The sequence below is a fragment of the Triturus cristatus genome, chromosome 7 (genome assembly GCF_964204655.1).
Source record: "Triturus cristatus chromosome 7, aTriCri1.1, whole genome shotgun sequence".
Taxonomy (NCBI): domain Eukaryota; kingdom Metazoa; phylum Chordata; class Amphibia; order Caudata; family Salamandridae; genus Triturus; species Triturus cristatus.
Genome location: NC_140590.1, coordinates 1,018,618,625 through 1,018,641,025, shown reverse-complemented (window position 1 = coordinate 1,018,641,025; position 22,401 = coordinate 1,018,618,625). Strand labels below are relative to the sequence as shown.

The following is a 22,401-nucleotide window of genomic DNA, read 5'->3' as shown; positions in this document are numbered from 1 at the left end:
TTAATTCACCGTGAAGCACTGCTTATTGTCAAATTCAACACGGCTGTAGGCGGCCTTAATGAACTTTCCCAAATCTATAAACTGTGAGAGCACAGCCACATAGATGTTTAGTCTAATGTTAGCACTAGACCAATTCACAGCCAGCAGCACTTATTTCCTTCTGTTGAGACCTCCAGAGAGCTCCTCCTTCTGCGCTTTTTGTGACAGATAATATCCTGAAATATTGCACGCCATGAGATTATTATAACATGATTCACAAACTCATTAGCTTCACTTTTCTATGTTCATATCAAGATCTGCCACTCAAGGTCTTTTAAGTCATCTATATGGTGTGGCCAAGTTGAATATTGAGAATTTTGTTAGATTCCGTTTGCACATGGTTCGGCCAAGTTGAATACAGAGAATCACTGTTGACTTCGGTTGCATATTTCTGTCCTCATTTATAAACAATGGAACAGGATTTAGCCTTGGTTCTTCTGGTTCGATACTAAGTACAAATCCACATTTTGGCTATCTGATAGCTCAATAAAGTTTTATTTCTTTTGGACCAGAACAGAAAGTAAACGAAAAACTACAATTCCCATTCAATCACGGGGTAGCCACGTTTTATTCAGCCAATCATGGGGTAATGGTATTTGGTTTATCCATGATTGGCCTATTTGATTTACTAGTAAGTCCCTAATACAGTGCATTGTGTGTGCCCAGGACCTGTAAGTCAAATGCTACTAGTGGGCCTGCTGTCTAACAACACTGGGTCTGGCTCTAATCAGCAAGGCCGAGCAGCTAAGCAAAACAACAAAGAAATTGCCTGTGCTGATCCTTATTCTACAAACACCTACATGAAAAGGACAGGAAACAAATTACTGTCAACCTTCTCAAAATTAATTCAAAACAATGTAATTTTATTTTTTATCTCTCATCAAAATTCATTTTTTCATATAACAAATAGTTGCATCATTTTCAACAATGAACCACAATAACCAAAGAAAAATGACTCTGGTACCAAAAATAAGTGACTTTAGATAAGTGCTTAAATAATCGACGACATAGAAAAAACTCACATAAAAGACACAAGACAAGACATATATATACACTCTAGCAATATTTTCTGTTCCAACGTTTTCAATAGGGTTAAACATTCAAGGAGAAACCCAGAAAACAGTGTGAGATTTTTTGACAAAGAAATTCCTGCACTGCGCCAATGAAAGGACGTTATTTTTACAATTAAATCCAACAGGCAGAAAATGTCTTAGCATTAAACACACTTGTTTTACAACACAACAAGCAGAAGGTCAAACAACAAGTAGAATGTCGACGCATTGGTCGTTAACTGGGGGTTCTCTTCAGGACCATTCACTAAAAAGACAATAAAAAATAAAAAAACTTTTAGAGGCGTATTTGGATGTGACCTCTTGAATAGACTAAACTTATAGCAACACTAATGCTTCCCATCGCAGCATGTGCAAGTACCACATTTGTGATGTCCTAGAATTGGGGGTAGTCCCAATTGTTCTTGAATTGAGTTTTTTTATGTAATCCTTGGTAGTGCAGCTCGTACAACTTGATTAGAAATGCTCCTTTCTTTTTTTATTGCAAACAACGGATAACTTGTAAGAGATTCCAACCACGTGTCGACTTCTCAGCCATCCGCTGTGCACGTTGCAACATCAGGAAGCCCTTTTTTTACTAATGCGGAAGTACGAAGATTCCAGCTCGACCGAGATCAAGTCCGGTTGTTTAAGAGATTTCGGCAGCCTTCTCCAAGTAAAAAGGTAACGGCGCTCCTTCAGCAACTTAAAACTCGTTAATCTTAACCCCGTGTGTTTTAGGATCGTAGTCACACTTCTTAAATGTTCACCACAATTTTTTTTAATTCCTTTGTCCCCCCCAGGAATTTGGCTCTGCGACGAGGATAACCACACCTCGTAATTTGAAACGATTCATATAAGGTAGGAAATTCGACCTTTCTGCTAGGTGAAGCAGCGTTATGTTCCTCTCCACTGCTTCGTTTGTTGCAATTTACTCACTGCATTTCAGGTCACAACTTGCCCTTTACAACTGCAATCAAGACCATTAGGCTCTACTCAAATGAAGTAAGTAATGTAGTAGCGGCATTTAATACGACATTCAGGACGTGACGAAATCTTTCCTCATTAGCTGTCTGTCTTTTTTATGTTGTTTCAGAAAGTCTTTTTAAGCCAGCATTTAGACTCGAAGCCTAAGCGTGAAATCGGCTGATTTCGCCAATTAGGTAAGTTAGTGTTTGGGAGACTTGTCATTCAGGTGGAAGAGGGCTAGTGTTGCTATAAGTTTAGTCTATTCAAGAGCTCACATCCAAATACGCCTCTAAAAGTTTTTTTATTTTTTATTGTCTTTTTAGTGAATGGTCCTGAAGAGAACCCCCAGTTAACGACCAATGGGGTTCGAAATGCGTCGACCTTCTACTTGTTGTTTGACCTTCTGCTTGTTGTGTTGTAAAACAAGTGTGTTTAATGCTAAGACATATTCTGCCTGTTGGATTTATTGTAAAATAACGTCCTTTCATTGGCGCAGTGCAGGAATTTCTTTGTCAAAAAATCTCACACTGTTTTCTGGGTATCTCCTTGAATGTTTAACCTTATTGAAAACGTTGGAACAGAAAATATTGCTAGAGTGTATATATAGGTCTTGTCTTGTGTCTTTTATGTGAGTTTTTTCTATGTCGTCGATTATTTATGCACTTATCTAAAGTCACTTATTTTTGGTACCAGAGTCATTTTTCTTTGGTTATTGCGGTTCATTGTTGAAAATGATGCAACTATTTGTTATATGAAAAAATGAATTTTGATGAGAGATAAAAAATAAAATTACATTGTTTTGAATTAATTTTGAGAAGGTTGACAGTAATTTGTTTCCTGTCATTTTCATGTAGGTGTTTGTAGAATAAGGATCAGCACAGGCATTTTCTTTGTTGTTTTGCTTAGCTGCTCGGCCTTGTTGATTAGAGCCAGACCCAGTGTTGTTAGACAGCAGGCCCACTAGTAGCATTTGACTTACAGGTCCTGGGCACGCACAATGCACTGTATTAGGGACTTACTAGTAAATCAAATAGGCTAATCATGGATAAACCAAATACCATTACATTCTAGATAGGGAGCACTTGCACTTTAGCACTGGTGATCAGTGGTAAAGTCCCCAGAATCCTAAAACTAGCAACAATTAAATTGAGCACACAATCAAAAACAGGTGGTCAGAGGTAAAAAGACAGGGGAAACCATGCCAAAAGATGCCAGGTCTAACAAACTCAATGAAGACATGTAGTGCCACTGCTCTATAAACTCTTCAAGGAGCTGGAGGGACTGGCAACGCAGGGCCCGGAATATAATATAAAAAAGCAGCGGTACACAGCATCCCTTATGCTGTGCAGCATGTCTTATACAAAAAAAAGACGAGGTATGTAGCGCCAAGCATGCATGTGACTACAAAATGACGCAAGCATTTTTCTTTTTGTTTACTGAGCAGAGATGGATTGGTAAAAAAGAAAAAAGTAACACAAGGGACTGTGGGGTGGGGTGGGGGGGAGAATGCAGGTGGCTGAATAGACCTGAAGGGAAGAATCTAGGGTGACCAACCGTCCGTAAATTTCACGGACCGTCCGTTATTTTGGGGTGATGTCCGTAATCATTCCTTTTACGGACGCCTTTTGTCCGTAATTTTGGAGATTAATTCCACCCAGCTGTGCTGTTCCCCTGCGAGAAGCCCCAAGAGATTAAAAGTTCTCAGGGGCCAGCTCACATCTCTCAGCTGAACTCCAGAGGCTGCAGCAGCCCCTCCCTGAGCTCACAGACTATGGACAAGCTCATTGTCATTCTGACTGAGGCTAATTATCCCCTTTCGAATGACAATGCACTGTCTGCCTTTAGCATATCATGTGCCAGTGAGTGCCTTGGTGGCCAGTGACTCACTTGGAGGCAGTAGATCATAGTTAGTGATTACAGGGGAGCTTTCCCCAAACAGAGTACTGTGGGGAACTTGCGGTCTTGTGTAATTAGCCAATGTTGTTCACTGAGAGTGACAGGCAGGAGCAGTGACGGGGTTGGAGCAGTGACGGGGCAGGAGAGGCGACAGGACAGGAGAGGCGACAGGACAGGAGAGGCGAACGGGCAGGAGAGGCGAACGGGCAGGAGAGGCGAACGGGCAGGAGCAGCGAACGGGCAGGAGAGGCGAACGGGCAGGAGAGGCGAACGGGCAGGTGAAGTGATGTGGCAGGTGAAGTGATGTGGCAGGAGAGGTGACGGGGCAGGAGAGGTGACGGGGCAGGAGAGGTGACGGGGCAGGAGAGGTGACTGGGCAGGAGAGGTGACTGGGCAGGAGAGGTCACGGGGCAGGAGAAGTGACGGGCAGGAGAAGTGACTGGGCAGGAGAGGTGACGGGGCAGGAGAGGTGACGGGGCAGGAGAAGTGACGGGGCAGGAGAAGTGACGGTGGGCAGGAGAGGTGACGGGGCAGGAGAAGTGACGGGGCAGGAGAAGTGACGGTGGGCAGGAGAGGTGACGGGGGCAGGAGAAGTGACGGTGGGCAGGAGAGGTGACGGGGCAGGAGAGGTGACGGGGCAGGAGAGGTGACGGGGCAGGAGAGGTGACGGGGCAGGAGAAGTGACGGGGCATGAGAAGTGACAGGGCAGGAGCAGTGAATGGACAGGAGCGGATAACGGGGCAGGAGAGATAACGGGGCAGGAGAAGTGACGGGGCAGGAGAGGCGACCAGGCAGGAGAGGCGACCAGGCAGGAGAGGCGACCAGGCAGGAGAGGCGACCAGGCTGGAGAGGCGACCAGGCAGGACAGGCGACCAGGCAGGACAGGCGACCAGGCAGGACTGGGCAGGACAGGCGACGGGGCAGGAGTGGTGACGGGGCAGGAGTGGTGACGGGGCAGGAGTGGTGACGGGGCAGGAGTGGTGACGGGGCAGGAGTGGTGACGGGGCAGGAGTGGTGATGGGGCAGGAGTGGTGACGGGGCAGGAGTGGTGAAGGGGCAGGAGTGGTGAAGGGGCAGGAGTGGTGAAGGGGCAGGAGTGGTGACGGGGCAGGAGAGGTGATTGGGCAGGAGCGGTGATCGGGCAGGAGCGGTGATCGGGCAGGAGCAGTGAAGGGAGCAGGAGCAGTGAAGGGAGCAGGAGTAGTGAAGGGAGCAGGAGCAGTGAAGGAAGCAGGAAAAGTGACGGGCAGGAGCAGTGATAGGGCAGGAGCATTGATCGGACATGAGCAGGATTGCTGACCGGACAGGAGCAGTGAACGGGCAGGAGCAATGACTGGGCAGGAGCAGTGATTGGGCGGGGGAATTGACAGGGAAGGAGCAGTGACGGGGCAGGAGATGTGACCAGGCAGGAGAAGTGACTTGTACTTATGTTCTTTACCTATTGATTTATATACTATTGCATGACATCCACTGATGTGTCTGTTAAGCATACTTTTTGTCCTGAATTTTGACCTCCTGTCCTGAATTTTGACCCTTTGTCCTGTATCTTTACACTTACCATCCTAAATTTGCGCCCATGCCCGTTGGCAACCCTAGAAGAATCACAGAGCAATTGGAAGGACAGCAATTGGAAGGACAAAGTTGTGGAAAATTAAAGTGAAAATAAATGTGATCTGATGAGTGCAAACCACAGAGAATGTGGTGAAAGCATGCACTCTCTTAGAGTGCTTTTAGTGAAAGAAGAAAAAAAAAGTTAGTGAAAAGGAGAAACTTGTGGAAGGATAAAAGGAGCAAATAAGAGCGATAGTAAAGAGATATGAGCCATAAGAGGGACAAAGACTAGATAGACGGCTAAAACAACTAACACCATTGAACGGAAAACCAAAAGAAAGCAATAGGCTCCAGGCCAGCTATCAGCTGGTCCCCAAGAAAGAGACAGCTGTACTGTATGACGGGCGAAAACCTAAAAAGAGAAGGAATGGCAGAAGGTCTCATACATGACTTGAGGGTCCTTTTCAGATATGGTGGTGTGATCTCTGTACCCATCCAGACACAAAGTCTCTCGAAATTACAGGAAGCGCTTCCTGTCTGATCTACACTGCTCTGAGTTCTGTCACAACGCCATAAACAATAACAAGGCACCTTCTTAGAACCACAGCAACTATGCATAGGAACACCTCTTCGATCAAGACTACGCTCTACGCTGTCTTGGTATTCTCTATGGCACTCAGATACCTTTCCCAGAATGCAGCTGGAGCAAGTCGGCGACCCGGAGCGTTTCCGGACGGATTCAAGATGGCTACTCCCATGCACCGTCTCATAGCTCGGAGGCAAGCGTAAGTGAACGGGATCGTAGAGGCGGGGCTGCTACGGGCACTCGGCAGGGGGAGGGGTGTTAGTGGACTGGTCTATCTACGGAGGTCTGGAATATGGGAAGGAGAACAGCCGATGCCGCGACTGTCCAGAAAGGTATATGAAGGGGGTAAGGACATGGGTAACAGCTGGTAGTATGTATTGGTTTTCTCAGTTGGCTACTTTAATGCGTCGGCCAGAAAGAAGTGAGGATATTCTCACGGTGAATGACACAGCGGCCCGCCGTCATCCAGCATGCTGGCTTGTCCACTTGGTGACATATAGGGGACTATTTCATCCCTTGCTTAGTTTGCTTCTCTTCCTTTTCCCCCTCTATCACACTTGTCCTTGTTTACATGGTATAATCATTTAAGATCACGATTCGTGCATTTGTAATTCGTTTATAGACCGCCAAGATCTTTTCATTTGACTAATATTGTCTGGATAATGTGGTCTCATTGGGACTTTCAACCACCCCTGTTCATGGATTGGTTTATTGTTGTGCGTTTCCCATTTTCTTTAACCCACTACATCATAAAGCTTGAAACTATGGGTCATCCCACTAAAGACATTGGCTTGCTTCACTGTGATCGTGTTTGCATTTTGCTCTTTCATAGGAAGCACATCCTTCCTCGCACACACTAGTTCCATTCATTGCCCGAAACTACTGTGGCAATGTGTTTTTTCTTTTTTGGGCGAGGGCTAGCTAGACAGCTGCCAAAGGAGCGCCATACACATTGAATTTGCCAGTGCCTATTTTGGGCACACGAGCCTGGCTTTACCCTAGTCATTTAATTGTCCAGGTGTAGTTAGTTCCTTCATATTGACAACAGAGTGTCCAGAGTTCTGAGTAATGACCTTCGCAGTGTTCCTGCTGTGGAACTTTGTATGTCGTCTACTGCCCATCACACAGGGCCACCTGGTTACAGGACTCCTGTAACCTGAATCCAGGTCTACTAGACATGCAAAGTCCGAAGTTGATCCTGGGTTACAATGTCCAAATTGTAACCATGATATAGGCACTGCAGTGTGTATAATTTCCGTGGCCCCAGTGTGTCTTATTTGAATCCCACAAAATGTCTTGTACGGTTCTACTCAGGCCCTTATGCATCAACCCATTTGTACTTCATGAGCCCTCTTTATCTCTTGAACGGGATGTGATCTGGTGCCTGCGCGGAGTGCAAAAACATGTGTCTGTTAAACAGCAGTAACATTTAGATTCCAGCTGTTCTTCAACCATTAGTATCAAAGGTGTGCTGAAATTACTGTATGTATGTCCCATTTGTATAGTACTCACCTAGCCGCAGGGCAGCGTAGCACTTCCCGTTGGCTATTGAAATAAAATTCTGTGAAATCTACAAACTGATAAGTATTTCATCACCCCTACATCTGGCTCCGATGGGGGATTTCCATAAAAGAGTGGTTTCCAAGTTCAGTCTAGAAAAAAATCTATGATTTTATTGAAATGTGGTGTACAGCAAAAGCATATATAGAGGTCAGTAAACACCAATAGTGCGAGGCACAAAACAAAAATGTCTTGGAAATGCTTATTTCATTCTTTATCACTGAGAACTTACTCTGATTTTCAATCTCATATGTCTGAGCCTGTCTCCGTCATCACAGATGTGAACAAACCATACACAACAGAAATTAGTCTCCACATGCCCTAGACTCGGCAGTAGAGTCAAAATTGTTATGCAATGCCCCCTCTGTACACAAACATAGGCAACTCCAAGCTCATAAAGTTTTTTTCTTTTCTTTGAGATCTGAACTACTTCTTTGAGAGAGAAAACTGTATAGATTGGTATTCTTAAAGATGTTGTAGGGCCATTGGTGTGTCAGTTTGTGTCTGCTTTGCTTCATTACAAATATACTTTATAGATTATTTGTGCCCTTTGTTTATATACATTGTATCAAACTTGAGAGGATTTTGCATGATTGAAAGGGCAATGTTTCTTATTTATTCATATTATCTTGCGTGCACAGCACATTCAACTTTAAAAATGATACAAAAATGGAAAATTTGTGGCACTGATCAAGGTAATTGGAAATTCTCACGAGGCAGTCGTTAGTGTGAGGCTTTATATGTCCGGGAAGGCAAACCTTGGTACTACGGTGAACATTAGCAAACAAGATGGCAGCAGAGATTACAATAGCGTTATGGTAAATTGGAAAACTCACAGGCATTAGCCGAGACCTTTTGAATTTACTAAAATATATAAATAATATATTAACTTACAAGCTTTCAGCCTCTCTTTATCCATTGGTCTGTTGTATCATTCACATTTTTTGGGTGTAGTGATTGCTACAGCATGGTGAAGTGGGTCAGCCTACTAAAGCCTTTGGCCATTTTTACTTGAGTAAAGGCATTTTGGTCCTGCAGAAGGCGCCCATCCATATACAAAGTAGTTCCTTTCTGTGCCAGGGGTTACTATGGCAATAGGTGCTTTTTTCTTTAAATAATAAAAAATGTCCATTTAGCCAGTGAGAGTTTTTATATGATTATCTTGGAGAGGTCTTGACAGCTCCCACAATAATAAAGTTTTACAAAAACCTATGCAAAACCCCCAAAATAAGCATTAACACAGCCAAAAGGCTAACAACCAACGCCAGACGTGTTTGCTTTGTCAGTGTTTGTTTTATTGATATGTTGATTTTCTATGCTAATATGTTTGCTGAACATTAGAAGACAATTGCTTTTCACCATCTCTAATCAAAATAAATTCCCCCCCCCCCCCCCTCCCCTTTGCTGGTTAACAGCTAGATGAATTCAAATTCACCCCCTGTATCTTACTACAGTGCTTTAATATTTAAAATTAAATCTGGCTCCTTTTGAACAATCAATGTGGTCTTCAAATTAAATACATGTTAGAGCTCCTAGTTTGGGCAAACATAACATGTTTAAATCATATTCATTATTGGGAGATGAATATGGTGCTTAGTGCACATTGTTTACACATCAGTTCCTGCGAGGCATGCTGTTCCTGGATATGGGTTTTAAGCACTGCCCATCTTTTCAATAGGTTTCCTCTTATTGTTGTTTATAAATGTCCTTTTGTGATTGTCAATAGGCTTAGTAGTTCCTCCTTTTGGGCATTTGTATCCTCCCATGAGGACTGCCCATGTTATGTGCTTGTACGCTTAACGTTATTTCCCAATCTTCAAGCACGGCCTTTTTTAGGTTGGCCTGCCTCTGCTCATGTTTCTGCCATGAAACTTTTGTGGCTGCTTGAATTTTCGGCGCCTGCTTTTCAGCTCCTAATCACTCCATGCCCTTCTCCACACCACACCACTCCTCCCACACGAGTGCATGCCCGCCCCCAATACCCCTCTGAGATCACTGCTTCTTTGGACTCGTGGCAGTGCTTTGGCTCCCGCTGTGCTATCCCTCCCGTCACTGATTGTAAGGCAGCAAAATCCCTTGCATGTGTTTCGTTCCCAAGTGCCACGGCCCTCCCCGCCTCTGGAGACAGGAAACAGCTACAAACCTCAGCAATTCCTTCTCTGCTCCAACCACCAGCTGCTGAGAGGAGGGCTTCACCGCTGCCTCCCAAAAGGTCTTTTTATCATTTGTGCTGACCTCTTTGCCTTCCTTTAGCTAGAGTGCCCTTTCTTTGTTTTCACAAATAAACATCAGCGGTCTGTTTCATTCATCTCTGGTCATGTGCAGACCACAGAGTGCTTTTAAAAACAAATATCCCACAGCTTGGAAGCTTGCAACGAGCGTCAACGGCACACCTTGGTCAAGCATGTCTTCACCCATCTATGTTAAGGCAGTGGCACGGGCATGCGGCCAGAAAGAAATGTCACTGGTGCTGGGTCCTCCAAGATTACCACCCCACTCAGTGACTAACTGCCCGAATTACTTTGCTTGCACTCACCCAGCGGCAAACCTTCTACACCACTCTAGAGATCACTGACTTGCATAACATCAGGAACAAAGTTACTAACATTCTACTTGTTCCTGACCTGACTCTTCTACATTATCACATTACAGTAGTACTGTCTCAAGTAAAACTATTACTGTTTAAAGCAGCCTGTCTGCTTCTCAATGTGCACTCGCTCCCCTATCATAAAAGAACAAGCATTGGCAATGCAATACGTCTCGCATTAGTGAAAGTTTTGAGCTACTGGCGTTACAAATAATAATGTTTGTTAAATTATTTTTCTTTTGTCAAAAAATATCAGAGCAGTAGCATAAGTAATAAAAGAAATTCCCTGAAGCAAGGAAAGGGTGCAGTACCACAGGCTGTTACTAGGTGTCACTGTGGAGTTGTAAAGGGATCTCTATTGGCCACATAAGGTACTGCACCCTTAATGCAATATCATTTACAATGCCAGTAGCCTAAACTCTCACTAATGCAAGACCTGCTGCTGGAGATATTTCCTCCCCTGACTATAGACACTTTCTATAATATCTCCGCCCTTATCAGGAGTGGATCACCTCGAGATCCTGTTCCTCCAAAAATTCTCATGTCAGTTATGGCCTTGGTTAGCCCATTTTTGATGGGCTTGATTAATTCTTCCTTCTCCTCTGGAATAGTTCCGTCCTTATGGAAGAAGGCGTTGGTCAAGGCACTTCTTAAGAAGCCTGGCTTAGATCCAGACTGTCTTGCCAACTACCGTCCCATCTCGCTTTTGCCATGGATTGGCAAAATTGCGGAGAAGTCTGCAAATACGGTCCTCTCCAAACATTTGGAGGAGGGTAAGTTCTTACATCTGACCCAAACAGGGTTTCGTCCCATGCAAGGGACTGAGACCGCCTTAATGGCTGTGGTTGAGGATGCAAGGAAAATACTTGATTTAGGAGGGTCTCTAGCCGTGATCTTGCTGGACCTTGGTGCAGCATTCGATACGGTTAACCACCGTATTTTAATCCACCGACTCAAGGGGTTGGGTGTAACAGGTCCAGCACTCAATTGGCTGTGTTCTTTCCTAGACGATAGATCTTTTCAGGTCTCTGGGGGCGAGGCCATTTCTAGCCCTAGATTCTTACATTGTGGAGTGCCCCAGGGCTCGTCCCTGAGCCCCACCCTCTTTAATGTTTATATTTCCCCTCTGGCGGAGATTGTCTTGCCCTTTGGGGTGCATATAATTACATACGCAGACGACACCCAGTTAGTGGTGGCATTTAATAATAAAAGTGGCCCTTCATCTAGTCTCGACCCCTGCCTCGAGGAGGTGATGAGGTGGATGTTTGAATCCCATCTCAAACTTAACGGTGATAAGACTGAGCTTATGTTGCTCGGCAATCCTTCTCCCCTCGAGGTTGCCACCATCTGGCCAGCAACTATGGGCCCTATGCCTAAATCGGTAATAAAGAGTCTGGGCTTTTGGCTTGACTCTGAACTTAATTTCAAAACTCAAGCCATAAAGGCAGTTGCTTCCTGCTTCTGCGTTTTTGAAACCTTTGCGTAAAGTTTTGCCTCTGCTCCCTTTTTCAGCAAGGAAGCTTGTAGTTCAGGCGTTGATTCTATCTCGCCTTGACTATGGGAATACTCTCTACCTTGGTGCTCCCGGTGCAGTCTTTAAAAAACTCCAAACTATGCAAAATTGTGCCGCTCGATTGTTGGAGGGTGTTCCTTATCGCCAATCAGCTAAACCCACTCTTAGATCTCTACATTGGCTTCCTATTCGGGAAAGGGTTCACTTTAAAGCCCTGTACACCACACACAAGATACTTCGAGGTAAAGGCCCTGACATTATCTCATCTTTTGTTCTACCCTATAAAACTCAAAGACAGCTAAGCTCCAGTGATCTGCATCTGGCATTTGTTCCTAGAATCAAGAGGTCTAGAAGCGGAGGCAGTCTTTTTTCCTACAATGCTCCCAAACTTTGGAACACCTTGCCGCTGTGCTTGCGTAAAGAATCTGATCACTCCATCTTTCGTAAAAGGCTCAAGACCTGGCTTTTCCCACAGTGAGTGGGGAAGTCCATTGCGTTTCATACCTTAGCGCTGGGATGCCTCCGGGTCGCCATGCGCTTTATAAATGCTACTTCATTCATTCATTCACCTAGTGGATTGGAAATGCTCTTTTTTCTGATCTTGCATGTTAGAATAGTGCTGCTGTTGCCAGACCATGTGTAATTAACATGAAAAAGAGCTTAAAGAAGCACTTCCGAGAGAGGGGCTTTGCTTCATCCAAATGTTGATTTTCATGAGTACAGAGTCTGATTGTGCCGAAGTTGTGTGCTTTTGTTTGAAAAAGAGTGCTTGTATTGCACCCTTTGCTTTGTGGGAATACTTATCCTCAGTAAGCAGGACTGATTTCCTACAGTGACAAACCATCGAAGAAGGCTATAGGCTTGATCTGCTTATTATGAAAAGTTTCGACTAAGGCAGTAGGCTTGACTTATTTTTTGTGACCAGCATATGTTAAAGCTAATCGGTCTTTAGGGGTATATTGTCACTGCACAATATTAAAGCTTATAGATAGCTATGTTATTGCAGGGAATCTCACAGATTACCATAAAAGGTAAGGGGTTTGGTGTTTGTACCCCCTGTGATTCAACATTGGGTAGAAGAATTGCACTATGTGAGTCCTTGTTATGCAGTTTCATGACGAGTATATTATTTGCCACATGTAATTTTGTACCTATTTGTGATATTTTTTTTTGACTGTATACCGATAGTTGTGTGGTAGGAAAGCTTATGCAGGAAACTGTAGGCCTGAGTTCGTTTGGTGAGAAGCCAGTGATAAATAATATAGACTGGATTGGTTAATTGAAAACGTTGTCAGTGGCTGTAAGACTAATCTTTTCAATATGAAAATGTATGACAAGTGGGGTAGGCCTGACCTATTTATTGTGAAGGCAATGGTTTCATTGTTGGTTTCCACCTCTGGCAAGCTTGTAACTTTGTGTGTATTTATAATTTTCTGACTGTATGCTTGAAAGTTTCTTTGTGGGGAAGTTAATATATCTAAGAAAAAGCCCCCCCCTAAAGTTACTAGAGGTCCAAGAGAAGGGGGGAGGAGGGCAAGGGAAAACAATCAAAAACCTCTTTCAGGACCTATATTGCTTTTAACAGAGACCTATACAGGTTCTATCCTGCCAACCATAATTAAATGATTAAAGATACATCCAATACAGAGTATTATTTAGCAGTCCTTTTATTTTTTCACTTTTTTCAATTTTAACAGTATGAGTATGACTGATGTATGTTTGAGAATGAGAGCATGATGAGAGTATTTGTGTCATCTTAGTGGTGGGGGTATTCACATTTAAGAATACGTTTTTTATTTTTGTCTTCGTTGGTCTAATTCATACGTATGTCTATTGTATATAAAGTATCTGATGTTATCATTGAAGTAGAATTTAAAAATTGAAAAAAGTGAAAAAATAAAATGACTGCTAAATCATACTCTGTATTGGATGTATCTTTTAATCATTTAATTATGGTTGGCAGGATAGAACCTGTATAGGTCTCTTTTAAAAGCAATATAGGTCCTGAAAGAGGTTTTTGATTGTTGTGGGGAAGTTAATGCAGAAAATTCAGTAAGCCTAAGTTGCTTATGGTACAAGCCAACTGTTGATCTGAATGACCCTAAGGGAAAATTTGTTGGATGCCACAGGTCTGAATTTTCCTAATCAACTTTACGGATTTTATCAAATAAAAAAAAAATAAGCATCCTGTGCATACACCATCTTTGCTGCCCTGAATATCCCTCAGCCATTCCCTTAATATGTATTAGAGCATTAACCTGTCAATTCATAATGGTAACCCATCGTCCCCAAATCTTATAATGTTTGCGAGGGCAGCTTCTAGCCCTCTAGAAAAGTTCCTCTTGTTTTACACACCTGTCCAATGCTGCACACCATTCTAACATTGTGGGCAGTATGAAATTTCCCTTTGCGTGGAATAACCCTTTTTGAAATTATTGTAGCCATTCCTTCCAAAGCACATTCCCCCTCTGGGGCCTCCATATCATCCAGACTCTCCTACAGTCCAATCGAAGTAATAATTCTGTTGATTTCTCTAGGTTCTCTAGGACTCGGGCCAATACACGTCCTATTGCTAGCCAGTATTTAGCAATTGTGGAGCACACCCAGACCTAGTAGAAAAAAATCGGCATTTGGATCTGTTCATCAGGAGTACGAGGTAGCAAAAGGCCTTTTTGCGCACCACAACAGTCGGGGTGTGAAATATGCTGGGTGTATTTCAATTGAACGTGTCTCAGGTGGGTTGCAATAGTGATTTCTAATAGGGCTGTCTTGGCTTTACTCTAGTCAGTATCATCAAGGCAGTCAATCTATCCCTCCCATTTCTCTTTAAAAGCTGCAAATATGTCAGGGGCATTGATGACGAAGGAGCAATATATCTGTGATATTCCTCCTTTCCCCAATGGTCCCATCAGGATTTTGTCTTCCAGGGGACTGTTTTACGAGTTTCAGCATCACAATTTGGTGGCTAGTCAGGGCATGGGGGAGCTGTAAGTACTTTTAAATGTGGGTTTTAGTTACTTCTAAGTGTGCTTGAACATTCTGGAATGACTTCATATGCAACCCTTGCTAACCGTCTCCAGGTTGGTAATGCCACTCATACCCCATTTGCTAAATCCTGCCTTTTGGGCAGTGTGTCCAAACCTCCTTCCCCGCCACAGCAGAATCTGCTGCGTCAGTTTTCGGTTTCACCCTGTTAAATGTAGCGCCTAGCACAAGTTCAGGAATACTATTTTAGTGGCCTCAGGAAGGTGCTTGGGGTATGGAGCAGCAATAGAGAACGACCATAATGTTGTCGATTCCCAGTAAGGACAGTTATGTATGGAAGGCTGGGTCATCCCAGTCTCCACATAGGTAAACACTGATTACCAAAATTTGCGCAGCACAATAGTATAGGGGCAGATCAGTCATTACCCATTCGTCCATCACACTGGCAACATTTATTGATTGAAATTCAGGGTTGGCGACCCACCCAAATAAAGGAGCAATTTATGGCTGTGATGTTTTTGAACCATTGATTTGGAATAATCAAAGGGAAGCTTTGCTAGACATAGAGTAAATTTGGAAGGACCATCATTTTAAAAAGGGCCACTCTAACTATAACATGAAGTGGCAGTTTGGTCCATCCTTGGATTTCTGTTTTCATTTTAGTTAAAAGGGAGGAGAGGTTTTGGCTCCACGCTAGGGATTCCAGTGTAATGTGGATACTAAGACACTGGAAGCTCAAATGTCGTATACAGACCGAGAGTTCTGCCAGTTTATGATCTCTTTATGCCCTTAAAGCAGGATTAGCAAGGACTTAGTCCAGTTTAATTTAAGCCTCAAGTTATTTTAATATAGTTCCAAAATTTGAAGTAAGCAAAACCTTGATAGACGAGGATTGGTCAGAAAAGGCAGTGTCGTCTATGTATAGAGCTATTTTATCCTCTGCATCTTCCACCCATTGCCATTCCAATATTAGAGTGTTGCAGTGAAGCGAACGAGCTAGGAGTTCAACTGCCAGGGTGAAAAGGAGCGGGGACACTGGGCAGCCCAGTCTTGTTCCACTACAGATTGGGAACAGGCATAAAATAACACTATTGACTCGTACTTGTGCAGAAGTCTCTGAGTAAAGGACAGGTCTGATATGTTTATTACGAAAATTACACCAAGGTCTCTATGCCTGAAGGGTTTATTGTGAAAAGTCTGTTAAAGCAAAAAAGCCATTAAGGGCAGATTATCATCACACTGATAAAGGATATAAACAGATATTTTGTTAAACGGAGTCTCACAGATTACCTTAATTGGCAAGTGTTTTGGTACTGGTTATGGCCTCTTAAAACATTTGGAATTGAATATTTATAATGTGAAAATCCTTGGAAGTTCCTTTTCAAAGATATTGTATATTGTTTGGCAAAAGCAATTATGCACACGTGTCATTTTATGACTAGGCCTGATCGTTGCCTGTTTAGGTTCAAAACAAAGAAACCTGAATTAGTTATGGCAACAAGCCAATTATTATGGTTATTGGTTTGATTAGTTAATTTGCAAATGCTATATATCTCATCAGTTTTTTATAAAATGTTACAATAAAGGCCTGATTTATTTATTGTTGAATGCCTTTATTACAGTCAATAGGCTTTTATGGATGGATTGTTAGCACACTGTGTTACATGGTATAGACTGGTATTTTGTCATTAGGAATCTCACAGATTCTTTTAGTAAGCAAGGGTTTTGGGGTTTGTTAACCCCTTGGATAAATCCTCTGGGGACACGTTTTGTACTGTGATAAACCTTGTTACTCCTTTTTGTGATGGGTTGTATATTGTTTTGCCAGCTTTAATTATATACATATTTGTAAACTTCTTGTTTTGCTTTACGGCTGCCTTGAAAAACTGTTCTAGATCTAGTAGGCCTGAAAAAGATGACACCCACAGATTTTAGTGGCCTGATTGTTCATTTGGGAAATATTATTTATTGTGAAAAAAGTATGTAAAAGCCTATAGTTATCTATTAAACTATAACCTTTAAATGTTTAGTCAAACGATTGGTATTGACTTTAAAGAAAGTTGGATGGCAATTAGTAATGTGGAGCATTGCAAGTAAATTTCATAGGAATAGAAAGTATTTGTGTGGAAGAAATATAGAATAATATTGGTGTAGGTTAAAAGGTCAGGGGACAGTTGCACTGCCATCTAGACCTAAAAATCAAAGTAGGTTAATGATTGCCCTCCTCCCATCTGTGCTGCTGACCTTCATGATCAACCCCTCTTTTATTATAGAACTAAAAACAAATTACACCATGCTCTTCAAATTTGAATCAATGTATTCAACACATTTTCCACAAATGTTTTACCCTTTATAACGCTCTGTTCGGTAGTGTTTCACAGATGTTTGAGCTAAAGCCCATGTGGCTGCTCTACAGTTTTCTGACATGGTAACTCCCAGTGCCTCAGCCCAAGAGGCTCCCGCACCTCTAGTGGATCTAACTTGAATTCCCCATGGTACGGGAACATTAGACCAAGATTGGGCCAATACAATAGTGGATCCAACCCATCTCCGTAGAGTAGCATTATAAACCCTGTGACCCTGCTAAGACCCACCAAATGTGACAAAGAAATGTTCAAACTTTTCATAACCCTCAGGTGGTTTATTTAAACTGCTTTCTTTACATCCAATAGCCGAAAGGGCTCCTCCTCCCTTGGAGGATGAAGTGGGAAAGAACACAGGAAATGAAATGTCTTATACTGTAGCCATCTTGGATGCCATTTTAGATCAGAAAGCCAGATAATGTTTAAACAATACCCCATCTTCCAAAATGTTTAAAAAACGAGGAAATAGCCGTAAGGAATGCCACTTTAAAGGTTAAGTATTTGAAGTCAACAGAAGTAAGAGGTTCAAAAGTTACACCCTGTTGGCACTTTCAAAGCCAAGGGAGAATCTCAGGGACAATAGCAAAACTATTTTAAGAGTCTGACCACCAAATCAAAAGCATTGCTAGAATTGAACCAGGGCTCCCTAAAGGCACTTATTGCAATCCACTGGGCTAGTAGTGTAGTCACAGCCAACTTCTTATGAAATCCATCTAGGAGAACTTGTAAAACAGAGGACATGTCACATTAAACTGCTGAAAAGGAATTAGATGCACACAGTACTTAAACATTTTTCCAATGCTTACAGTAGGACTTTATTATAGATAGCTGAGATTATTCAGGATTCTAGACACCTAAGTGCTTAGTTACCCTTCTTCTGTAAAGCAGAAACCTCTCAATCTCTAGACCGATAGAGACAGTTTCTGAAGATGCAGACACCCTGCTGATCTGAGAGGGAAGGGGGACAACAGGATTCTCCAGGGAGGAAGAAAAGCTAGGCTCTTCAAGTGAGGAAACCAAGACCATCTCTGCTAGAACAGGACTACTGTTATAATATCCACATTCTCTCTCTGGATCCTTGAGAAGGTGCATTATGTATGAAAATAATAGATGAGAATGCGTATAGGAGCTGAGAAGGCTAAGATTGACAGAGTGCATGTGACTCCACCCACCCCCCCCCCACCCCACACACACTTCTGGATCCTGATATCGAAGAAGAACCTCAGAAGTTGAGTGTCTTTTCTGGAGGCAAACAAATCCAGAAACTGCTCCCTGAACTTCTGATATGTTTGGGAAAATACTAGACGAGAGGGGGACATAGTTTGAGTTAAGGAGAAGGCCCAGTCTAGTGTGTGCTACTCTATTGTACCCCCACTCCCCGCCCCCAACCCGACGTGCTAGCCTTCAAGCTAGCCTGGCTGAAGAAGGGTGACATACCCTGAAACTGGTCCCAGGATGCTTGTTTCCTGTTCGAGGAGGACCTGGACTGGCAGTTCGGTCTGGACTGTTCCCATGGGTCACAGGGTCAAGACTGATTTGCATATGGCTGGGTCCAAACTGGGGTGGCGTTGTGGGCAAAAAAACAACGGATTTAACCCAGATCTTTTGACTGGGGGAGAATGTTTGCATTGTCAGTATTCCGTCCATCATTTATTTGCTGTAACACTTTCCTTCAGGGAAAGCAGATGTTTCTCTGCTCAGCCTCTCATTTTCAAGGCCATCAGCTTGAGGGAGCCAGACTTTGTTCTCCCTGCCTGTTCCCATATGATTTTTCTGTTGTGTTGTCCTGATCAAGACATACTGATTTAGACTGTGACACCCGAAATGTATAAGAGAGCTTAGAAAATTACAGACCTCTCCTTCCAACTTGATGTTTTTGTCTTGTCCTCTGCACACCATCTCCCTTGAGCCGTCTTGGTATGCAGTGTTACACCCCAGCGTAAAGGCTTTCTTTTAAACACAAAAACAGGCACATCCACACTTGAAATTAACTTCTAAAAGCACATACACAGAGTACAGTCTGCAAGCATGCATGAAGTACATTCTCCAATGCATGCAGGGAGTACTGAAGTACTGGGAATTTTAAGCCCAGCGGTGCAGGGGAACACACCCTATGACTTCGGGTTCTTCCTGTTTCAGACCTACAGAAACACAGAGTCTTCTGGGTGAAGTCAGAGATCAGTTTATTGGCTGCAGACCAATTACAGGTATCCAAGAAGTACAACAGCGTGTATGTTCTTAGGAGACTGCTAAAAATTACAGAAACTGGCTTCTCCTTAAATACAAAATATCATGCTTCAGGCACACATTCCTTGGTTTACGATATGGCCATATAAAGGTATACATTACAAACGAAAAGGCAGAGTCATGATGACCATCCCACATTCCAGTTAAGCCAGCCCACAATTATTTACCCAGCAAGGCTCAGATCCCACATCAGATATCGATAGGCCCCAATAAACATGAGCATCTCCTGTTTGGAAAACAAGCCATAAAGCAGGAACAGTCAGGTGTGAAAGAGGTTAGCTGGAGGCTCGTGTAGGATGAAAAAGGCTTTATGGTGTGTCAAGCCCTGATGCTAATCACAGGTGGCCAGAGGACGGGGAGCTCGTGAGACCGGACTGACCTGGGGCAGCGGAGCCAAGCTGCCCAGGTCACAGAAGTCAAGGGAAGGCACATGTGCTCTAAAAGGCCCGTATTTGCTTCATGATATGTAGCCTATGTGAGGGCAACCATAAGATGGCCACCGCTCTAAGATGGAACCCACGGAGTCAATGCATAATAACGTATACACAGTGCATTCATAGCTAAAACGTTACACAAAGCACTTGTACATACCGCATTGACCATCCGCGGTTCACTAATACCGGGATAGACAGGGGTAGGGCCCTGCCTCCTACGCGGTTCCAAATTGCAAAGTACGACAGAACACTCTACCTCAGATGAGCTAGCCACCAAACTGTCATGCACGGAAAATCTTCGCAGAATGCTAACACGGACAGGAACCTTCTAATAAACTGCTCCAGACAACAGGAAGATTACAGATTGGGCGTTGTGTGTACTCACTGTTATTATGCATCCTTCAGACATCCAGTCACGTCTCTTGTAAGATGGCCTCTAAGGGGTGGCATGGACATATTCCACCTTCTTTGCCCAAACAGTGGTGAGTGAGGTACTTCCCAATCCCTCTGTGCTTAGCACAAGGAGACCAATAGGAGTAATCCAAGGTTGAAGCCCAGTATGGGTCCCATGTTTCTGTACTCGTCCTTGTCGGTAGGAATAAAAAACTAAAAAACAGGAAGTGGTGTGGGTAAAAGGGGTGTTTATACTACGCTAGGGTGGGTTGAATTTACCCCACCACTTCTTGTTGTTCTCCCCTGATTGAGGTGGAGTTCACCTCAAAAGTAATGACTGGGACAAGTACATGGGACGTAAGAATAATGCCTGTGTACAGAGATTTTGTTACATGGAATCTCAAAAAATACTGTCATAAGCAAGGATTTTGGTGTTGGTTACTTCCTCTGAGGTAGAACACTTCCTCAGTGGTAATTCTTGCTAGACTATCTTAGGAGGGACTGGAAAATGTAGTTATCTACTGGCCCTTGTGATTTAAAAAAAAAAAATGAACCTTCTTGTGTGAACTTGGATTGTTAGTTGACTGGGATGTGAGCCCTGGTCAGGCAACGGACACAATCTCTTGCAGGAAAACCACAAAAAGTCACACAATTCACCTGTACTTAACCCTGGGTGACCTCTCTCCCCACTGCTGCAGCCTGCGCTGCCCTCGGCCTGTGTGAGCCCAGCACAGTCTCACCAACTTCCAGTGTTGCTAAGGAAGGGCGGCAAGATGTGGGACGGACTGGGCTAGCCACGTAGAAGCAACATTAACCATGCGGGGTACCCTCTTGCTCTCCAACGTCTGTAGTGCCCACGAAGCTCCCGCTCTGGCACCCACCTCACCTGAATCCCTCTGCAGGTTGGAAGAGCTCTCGGCAGCCGGACTTGTTTTTCTCGCTCCTTCAGCCACTTCTTGGCCCGGGAGAGCTGAGCCTGCCGGGATTGGTCTGTTTGTTTCTGTTTCGCCCCCTCTGCCCCCGGCCATTTGTCTGAACAGACTGCGGGCTGCGTCGCCGCTAATCACAGAGTGAACGTTCCAGCTCCATTCACAGCTTTCCCCTCTTATTTATATTTGCATTGTGCTTCGCAGCCGAATTAAAAAACAAAAGTGTTTACAGACAAATTGAAGGAGACGGTGTAATACTGCAAGTAAAAGATCCAGTCCTGATGTGCGGTTCCAAAAGGAGACAGCGCGGTAACAAGGAAGGACATGCGCTGCAACGCTAGGTGAGACCTACAAATAAGTAATTGTATTTATATAGCTCCTACTACCTCTGAGGCGTCTAACGCTTTTTGGCAAGTAGTATGCTACTCCAGAACCCAAAGGATTAGCAGTTGATTTAGTATATGGAAATATGAGTTAATTTGAGTGGTGGACGTGTGTCTGTTAGATTGTATAGGATAATGGAGAGATAGACGAGGCTAAAAAGTGTTATTTGAGCCATCCTAGTAGTAAGATGAGGTTTGGGATGAGTAAAACGAGAGACGGAAGAGAAAAGAGTTTCTAGAAAAGGATTAGGGAGATCACTGCAGTAAACTGAGGTTTGGAGTGAGACAAGGAGGGATAGAGGAGGGAAGATTCTGGAAAGGGTTATTTTGGAGATCATAGTTGTAGAATGAGGTTTGCGGTGAGTCAGAGAGTAGAGGTAGAAGCTATATTGAGTGAGGTATAGGATGAGACAGAGTAGTGCACTGGGGAGAGTTAATGGTATTTATCTTCTACGGTAGAAGTAGTTAAATTTATTTATATAACTTCATAGAAAGGGTATACATGTATAAGGAAGATAATATATTGAGATTTAAAGTTATGTAAACTGACTTTCAAGTGTTGCTGTACTAAAAGGTAATTTGTTTGTGTAGTTTTATAACTCCATTAAAAAAAATGTTTTCCTCCATATTTCAATAGTGAAGCATACATTTACATTTTGTGATGGAGATCCATTAGCATGTAATCAAATAACTTGCAACAAAACTGTGCAGTGACCTATAAACATGTTAAGCATAAAAATCTTTTTTTTATACATGTGTGTGTGTTTGGCAGACCTAAAGAATATCTATATATTTTAAAAATCATAGTTACTATACATAGTTGTACAAAGACATACACATATCTAGATACATTTAAAAAAAATGTGTAGGAGAGTAGGGTCTGCTTTCTATGTTCACCCCCACTTTTTGCTTTTGCT

At 43.2% G+C, this 22,401-nt stretch overlaps 1 protein-coding gene across 4 annotated transcripts in view; it reads left to right on the top strand.

Annotated features, from left to right (window-relative positions):
- The first annotated feature begins 6,135 nt into the window (after positions 1-6,135).
- Positions 6,136-22,401, top strand: part of ZCCHC10 (zinc finger CCHC-type containing 10) — a 152,705-nt gene continuing 136,439 nt past the window's right edge. For 2 of the 4 annotated variants that reach the window (XM_085618070.1, XM_085618071.1), the window contains exon 1: positions 6,214-6,289. Coding sequence is in view for 1 of the 4 variants with exons in the window: in XM_085618068.1 (XP_085474194.1) it covers positions 6,174-6,289 (116 nt within the window). In the remaining 3 variants the exon portion in view is untranslated. Of the gene's footprint in view, positions 6,423-22,401 lie in introns of all 4 variants that reach the window. The other 2 variants (XM_085618068.1, XM_085618069.1) reach the window with 2 other exon arrangements.